This window comes from Dipodomys ordii, unplaced genomic scaffold, assembly GCF_000151885.1.
Source record: "Dipodomys ordii isolate 6190 unplaced genomic scaffold, Dord_2.0 Scaffold54, whole genome shotgun sequence".
Taxonomy (NCBI): domain Eukaryota; kingdom Metazoa; phylum Chordata; class Mammalia; order Rodentia; family Heteromyidae; genus Dipodomys; species Dipodomys ordii.
The window spans coordinates 3091074-3098847 of record NW_012267270.1 but is presented as its reverse complement, the minus strand read 5'-3'; the positions used below and the strand labels follow the sequence as shown (position 1 = coordinate 3098847).

At 51.6% G+C, this 7774-nt stretch overlaps 1 protein-coding gene across 1 annotated transcript in view; it reads right to left on the bottom strand.

Moving 5' to 3' along the window:
- Positions 1–5651: 5651 nt before the first annotated feature.
- Positions 5652–7774, bottom strand: part of Cabp2 (calcium binding protein 2) — a 4869-nt gene continuing 2746 nt past the window's right edge. The window contains exons 2-5 of the mRNA XM_013021014.1: positions 7243–7417; positions 6731–6840; positions 6496–6643; positions 5652–5765 (exon numbers count right to left, since the gene is read on the bottom strand). Of these exons, the coding sequence (XP_012876468.1) occupies positions 5740–5765; positions 6496–6643; positions 6731–6840; positions 7243–7417 (459 nt within the window). The 3' untranslated portion in view covers positions 5652–5739. The remainder of the gene's footprint in view (positions 5766–6495; positions 6644–6730; positions 6841–7242; positions 7418–7774) is intronic.

Below are 7774 nucleotides of genomic sequence, written 5' to 3'. Positions count from 1 at the left end.
GGCTTCAGTTGATCAATTTAGGGAGTGACACATTCAGTTCATAACATCCATATTGGGGAAATGGGTGCTTAGAAGGTAGTTCTCAGCTTGGTATAGACTGTAGTTGTAGTTTAGATGGGTCCCTTCTGCCCCTTGAGCCACAGCTCAGATAATTAGCGATAAGAATCTCAGCCTGGTGCTGGTGGCTCATGCCTGTAATCCTAGCTACTCAGGAGGCTGAGATGTGAGGATCATAGTTCAAAGCCAACCTGGGCAGGAAAATCTGTGAGACTCTTATCTCCAATAAACCACTCAGAAAACCAGAAGTGGCGCTGCGGTTCAAGTGGTAGAGCGCTTGCCTTGAAGGGCTGAGGGACAGCACCCAGGCCCAGAGTTCAAGCCCCAAGACCAATAACAAAAAGAAATATCACGGACTTTCCTGCCTAGTCTTGCTTTGAACCATAACCCTCAGATCTCAGTCTCCTGAGTAGGTGGCTCCCAAGGATGAACCACCAGTGCCCAGCTCAACATTTTTTTTTGTATAATTCTTCCTGCTCTACTGTATGTTTGGAAGACACTTTTTTTAATAGCCAAATGATGAAAATGGATGAATGAGTAAGAAGATAACTGCTAGACACTCAGAATGGCATAAATCCAAAACTGCCCGGCACTGCTGGGGGAGTGAGCAGCAGGAGCTTGCGTTCACTGTGGTGGGAACGTGGAAGGTGTGTGGATGGCTTCTCCCAAGGATTAAATATTACCATACACTGCAGCCCAGCAACTGTACTCCTAAGTATTGATCCAAGTGATTGGCAAACATATTTCCCCACCATAAGGAGCATGGACTTGTTGAGAGGAGTTTTATAATCGCCCAAACCAGAGGCACCCAGATGCCCTTTCTGCTAGTCATCTTTCATTTGCTGTGAAGAAATAGCTGAGAGTGTAACTTCTAAGGAGGAAAGGTTTGTTTCCTAGTTTCAGTGCATGGTGACTTGGGCCTGTGGTGAGGAACCGCTGTGGCAGGGAGCACATGGCATGGGAGAAGAGATGAGCACCCAACAGGCCCTACCTTCAAAAGTTCCCACCACTGGCAACAGCGTTAGGAGCTTAGGGACTAAGCCTGCAACACTGGGCTTTCAAAATCCAAACAGGCCGGGCGCTGGTGGCTCATGCCTGTAATCCTGGCTCCTCAAGAGGCTAAGATGTGATTGTGATTCAAAGCCAGTCTAGTCAGACAAATCCATGAGACTCCTATTCCTAATAATCACCCAAAAAGCTAGAAGTGGAGCTATGATTCAAGTAGTATAGTACCTGCTTTGAGAAAAAAAGGCTATGGGACAGAATTCAAGCCTTGAGTTCAAGTTCCAGTACACACACACACACACACACACACACACACACACACACACACACACACACACAAAATGAAAAAAATAAATCATCTAGGATGTTGGTGGATGTCAGGATGGAAATCAGGAAGCGACTAAAGATGTTTTCTGTTCTGCAGTATATGAGAGAACCTCCGTGCAGGGGGCGCTAGAGGCTGAGTGGTCTCCACAGAGGATAGTAGAGCAAAACACTTTCCTTCCCTCTCTCTCTTCCTCCCTCCCTCCCTTCCTTCCTTCTTTCCTTTCTTCCTTTCTCCTCTCTTTTCTCTTTCTTTCTTTGGCAGTACTGGGGTTTAAAGTCAAGACCCCAAGGTATCCTTTCTTTGTCTTCCAAGGCTGTATTTCACATTATTGTGAACTGTCATGAACTCACATTACTGGGCTGCAGGAAACCTGAACTTAGTCATTCTGTCTAACTGTGCCATTGACGCTTCCCTGTCTTTTTATACATCAGCTCCATTCATTGGTCAGTTGATAGCAATAGGGGTTTGGAGGCGTGGTTTAGTTGGTAGAGTACCAGCCAATGAGCAAAGCGTCAGGCACCAAGTTCAGTTGAAGCACATTAGTGCTTCTTATTGTCTTTGTTTTGGGTTTGTTTGTTTTTTGTTTTTTGTTTTTTTTGGTCAGCTGTGGGGCTTGAACTCTGGGCCTGGGCACTGTCCCTCAGCTCTTCAGCTCAAGGCAAGGGCTCTACCACTTGAGCCACAGCACCACTAGTCTTTGTTCCTCCGGAAAATACTGATTACTACAGAGAGGAAGCTGAGCAAAGACTTTACAGGTAATTCTCTGCACTGTCTTCACAGTAATTCTGTAAGCCTAAAACAATTCCAAATAAAGTGAATGTAATAGTCATTTTGAGTAATTGTTACGTGGATACATACATGTAAAAAGTCATTGAACTGTATATGTTTAAGATTTAGACTCCGCCAGGCATTGGTAGCTCATGCCCATAATCCTAGCTACTCAGTAGGCTGAGATCTGAGGATTGAGGTTCAAAGCCAGCCTCGGGCAGGAGAGTCTGCGAGACTCTTATTTCCAATTAACCAATAAAAAGCTGGAAGTGGCGCTGTGGCTCAAGTGGCAGAGCGCTAGCCTAGAGAGAAAAAGACAGGCAAGAGCATGAGGCCCTAGTATGGTCACAAAAACAACAAAACACAGGGGCTGGGATGTAGCTCAGTGGCAAAGTGCTTGCCTAGCAAGTGCAACGTCCTGGGTTCGATCCCCAGTACCAAAAAAGAAAAAAGACAAAAAAAACCAAAACAACAAAACACAACCAAACAACAAAAATTCCTACACCTACTGAATACAAGTTACATTCAAAACACATGGGCTGGGGGTGTGGCTCAATTGTAGTGTATATGCCTAGCAACCATGAAATCCTAAGTTCAAACCCAAGCACCGGGAAGAAATAAAAAACAACCCAGAGCCAGTGTGATGTGAACATTAAAAAAAAAGAAACGTATGTGGTAGGTTTCATGTACAGCTGAACTTACAATGTGGAAAATCAGAAGATGCAGTAGCTCCACTTGCTGCAGAGCAGGGCAGGGGGCAGAGCAGGGCAGGGGGCAGAGCAGGGCAGGGGGCAGAGCAGGGCAGGGGGTAGAGCAGGGCAGGGGGCAGAGCAGGGCAGGGGGCAGAGCAGGGCAGGGGGCAGAGCAGGGCAGGGGCGGGACCACCTTAGCAGGGGAAGGGGCTCCCAGCTCTGTGATCTCGGGCCTGCCTATGTCCCTTGCCGGGTACTGACCCTCTAGGCCTTGTGGATTAGGAATCATTTGGGGGTGGGGGGGCTGTAGGCACCATGAAGACCACCCAAGTTACCGCTCCACCCCAACCCCAAGACTCCCAGCTAAGTCCTGCGGGGCGGCCAGAGTGCCCCCTGCCCTGCAGAGAGATGCCCTCAGTGCCAGCTGTCAGACTCCCTGGGAGGCCACTGTGATGGGGTGCCCCCTCCCTGTCCCCGGGCTGCCAGCTTGGCAGGGGTGATCGCCTAATTGAGGTTTAGGATTAATTGGGATCTGGGGGGGGTGGCACCCAGGCTGCTGCAGCCAATCCTCGCGCCTTGGCATCCCAGCTCCCAGCTGGCAGCTGCCCTGGTCTGTTCTGACCAGCGCTTCAGAAGTGACTGACCCCTCTTGCCCTGGGCCGCAGGCAGGTGCCACATGCCAGGGCTTTGCTGTAGCTACAAGAGGCTGAGCCCCATCCTGGGTCCAGCTTGCACGGAGGGGCCTTCCCTGACTGGCACTGTCATTTCACAGTCCTTGAGCCTGGATGCCAGCCCCAGCATCCATCATAATCATATGTGTCTTCATGCCAGTCTCTCATTGCCCTACATCGGTCCCAGGTAAAGGGCTGGACAGACATGCAGACCATGAAAATCACAGCCAGGCCCTAAAAAGACACGCACAAGGGGACATTTTTGTTTGATTTTGTGCGGGTACTGAGGCTTGAACTCAGGGGCTGGGTGCTGTCTCTTAGCTTTTTTTGCTCTAGGCTGGTGCTCTACCACTTGAGCCACAGCTCTACTGTCAGCGTTTTGGTGGTTCATGGGAGATAAGAGTCTCTTTGGACTTTGCTGCCAGGACTGGCTTCAAACTATTCTTCTTAGCCTGCTGAGTAGCTAGGGTTATAGGCCTGAGCCACCAATGCCAATGCCCAGGGGACAAGTTGCTGCTGCCTTTTTTTTTTTTTTTTTTTTGGTCAATCATGGGGCCTGAACTCTGGGCTTGAGCGCTGTCCCTCAACTCTTCAGCTCAAGGCGAGCACTCTACCACTGGAGCCACAGCACCATTTCTGGCTTTCTGAGTGGTTTATTGGAGATGAGAATCTCACAAACTTTCCTGCCCTGGGCTGGCTGTGAACTACGATTCTCAGATCTCAGCCTCCTGAGTAGCTAGGATTACAGGTGTGAGCCTCGGACACCTAACTTCTTTTTTTTTCTTAAGTAATTGGCTTAAGCAATTGGCTCTTAAGAGGGATGGCCTGGGGCTGTGAGGTCTCTAATCGGTAGACTTTCTGCTGTAGCTTGAATGTCTGAGTCTCCACCCAAAATCCTGTTCACGCTTAGTTCCCAGCACCTCAGTGTCAGGAGGTAGGCTCTTTGAGAGTGTTTAAGTTTTGAGGCTTTGTTTTTAAAAGGTGGGATTAGGACCTTCCAGAAGGTCTGGAATTTAGGCTCAGTGGCTCCAGACTGTAATCCTAGCTAGTTAGAAGGCTGAGATCTGAAGATCCTTGTTTGAAGCTAGCTGGAGCAGGAAAATCCCTGAGACTCCAGTTAACCAGCAAAAAGCCACGAGTAGAGTGGTAGAGTGTCAGCCTTGAGTAAAGAAGCTAAGGGATAGCACCTAAGCCCTGAGTTCCAGACCCATTCCAGCGACACAAAAGGGCGGAGGCTGAGGCTAAGCAGAGTGGTCAGATCCTCCCCCGCCCCCGCTGTGGCTGTGCTCAGGTGGCACTGGGGGTCCCAGGAGGAGTGGGATGTCAGCCCTAAGAGGGAGAGGGCTCTCCTGATGCCCCCCCCCCCAGTCCTTCTGCCAGGCTGACTCATTCCTGGAAGCTGAAGGCAGGGAGCTCAGCACAGCCCCTTCTGGGCACAAGAGGAGGAAATGTCCCCAGGCCTAGGAGATCCCCTCGTCTGTGTCTCTAGCCACCGCTTCCTCACTCGAATCCATCACCCAGAACCTAGAGCCCTGCTCTGGGATCAGTAGGAGATATGTGCATGTGGGTTCCAGAAGCCAGCTGGGTTTTATCTATCCTGCCACAGGACCTATTGCATGCCCTGGGTGGGGCCCAGGGCCTGGAGTAGAAGAAGGGATCCACACATGCTTGGAGATCACAAATGGGGGTGAGACTTTGTGATCAAGGAGGGCCATCCCAGGACTGGACTTGTGGGAGCCAAATGCTAGGTTATAAGATGAGCAATTGAGCCGGGCACCGGTGGCTCACACCTGTCATCCTAGCTACTCAGGAGGCTGAGATCTGAGGCTCGTGGTTCAAAGCCAGCCCAGGCAGGAAAGTCCGTGAGACTCATCTTCAGTTAACCACCAGAAAACCCAAAGTGGTGCTGTGGCTCAAGTGGTAGAGCGCTAGCCTTGAGCTGAAGAGCTGAAGGACAGTGTCCAGACCCAGAGTTCAAGCCCCATGACCTACAAAAGAAATAATAATAGAAAGATAAGCAATTGAGGGCAGACACTGTCTCTGCAGGCTTGAAGAAGATTTATTGTCAAATAAACAGATGTGAGGGGTGAAGGCAGAGACAGGCACTGTGCCCAGACAGGGACAGGGAGGAGGGGAGGACTGGACAGGATGGACTTCAAGGAATAGGCAGAGGCGCCATGGTCCTCAAGTCCTAGCTAGTGCTTCCAGCTCTGCAGGCTCAGCGAGACATCATCCGCACAAATTCTGCCAGGAAAAAAGCCAAAGTTTGAGGGATCTGCCCTCCTGGCCTCATTCGGGTTGAGGCCAATCTGCTTGTTTTTTGAGTGCTGGAGTGTGATTGAGGAGAGGGGCTTCAAGGTCATTCCCCCACTAAACCTATTTCCCTACTTGCTTTGGCTACTCAGAAGCTCTGGGACCTACTTTTGGGGAGAGGACTTTTTTTTTTTGGTCAGTCGTGAGGCTTGAACTCTGAGCCTGGGCACTGTTACTCAGCTCTTCAGCTCAAGGCTAGCGCTCTACCACTTGAGCCACAGCACCACTTTGGGTTTTCTGGTGGTTAACTGGAGATGGGTCTCACGGACTTTCCTGCCTGGGCTGGCTTTGAACTATGTGGCTTTGAACTCCTGAGTAGCTAGGATTACAGGCGGAGCTACTGGTGCCCAGTGGGAGGACATTTTTATACACTAATTTCCTTGCATTTCCGATTAATCTTTTGACTTTCTTTTGTGGAGAAGGAACCAAGTTGCTCTAGACTCCAGTCTTGGTTGCATGCATTTTCTTTTGTTAAGTACCTAGATTTTCCTGAGTACTGACTTCTAACATCTCCCCGTGGGGATAATAATAGCCCCCCTCTTCCCGGGGGCTCAGTGTGCTTGGCACTGGGTCTGGCACTCAGGACTGGGGCTCCCTCTGTCCTCTGTTGGTTCAGAACCTGCCAGGATGTCTGTCTGTTGCTAAGTGCAGCCGGAGGTACCTTCAAAGTCAACCAGGCCGTCTCCGTTGAGGTCCATGTCCTGGAGGATCTCGTCCACCTCCCGCTGGCTGAGCCGCTCCCCCAGCAGGGCCTTGAGGGCTGCCCTGAGCTCCCCGATGCTGATGCGTCCATCCCCGTTGGTGTCAAACTGTAGTGGCATCGGGGGTGGTGTGGGGTCACCGACAGGGGTGGCTTCCTGGCAGCCCCTCCCCAACCGCTACCTCTGCCCACGCACCTCCCGGAAGGCGTCCCGCAGCTCCCGCACCCCGATCATGTCTGCCGTCTCTGCCAGCAGCTTGGGACCCATCAGCTCCACGAAGTCTTCGAAGTCCACCTTCCCGCCACCTGGGGGTTCAGTAGAGACTCCAGCCGAGCCCACCCTCCCTCCTCTGCCTGCTCCCCTCCCTCCTGCCAGTCCCTCCCTCCCTCTGCTGCCCAGGGCTTGGCCACCTTGTTTCCTGCTGGGAATCAGGTCTTACACACACACACACACACACACACACACACACACACACACACACACACACACACACACACACACACACACACACACACACACACACACGGCATAGATGGGCCCAAGGGCAAAGAAAGAAGATGGTGAATATGGTGACATTCTTAGGACCACGAGGCCCTGGGCTCTGGGCTGACCTCTGCAGCCACCTCTGAGCCTGGCAGCCAGTGCCCCTGGTTCTGGCTGAGACATCTGGGAGACTTGGGGATGGGGCAGGTCTGAGGCGCACGTACTGATCTGCTGGGAGATCTCGATGAGCTCCATCTCCGTGGGCATGTAGCCCAGCGTCCGCATGCAGGCACCCAGCTCCCGGCAGCCGATGTAGCCATCCCGGTCTCGATCAAACTCCTGGAAGGCGACCTGCAGCTCTGCCAGGCAGGGTGAGGTCAGATCTGCCTCCCTAGAGCCCTCCCAGCCCAGCCCTGGACCCCCAGCCCATCCCTCTTCCTTTGGCCCATTCACTCCTAAAGATCAGCTCCTGTCGGCTGCCTCATGACTTTCCATTTTTAGCCAGGCACTGGTGGCTCACACCTGTAATCCTAGCTACTTGGGAGACTTAGATCTGAAGATCATAGTCTGAAGCCAGCCCAGGCAAGAAAGTCTATGAGACTCTCAATTTCCAATTAAGCACCAAAAAGCTGGACATAGAGCTGTGGCTCAAGTGGTAGAGTGCCAACCTTGAGCAAAAAACTCAGGGACAGTGTTATTCAGGCCCTGAGTTCAAGCCCCAATACCAGCATACACACACACACACACACACACACA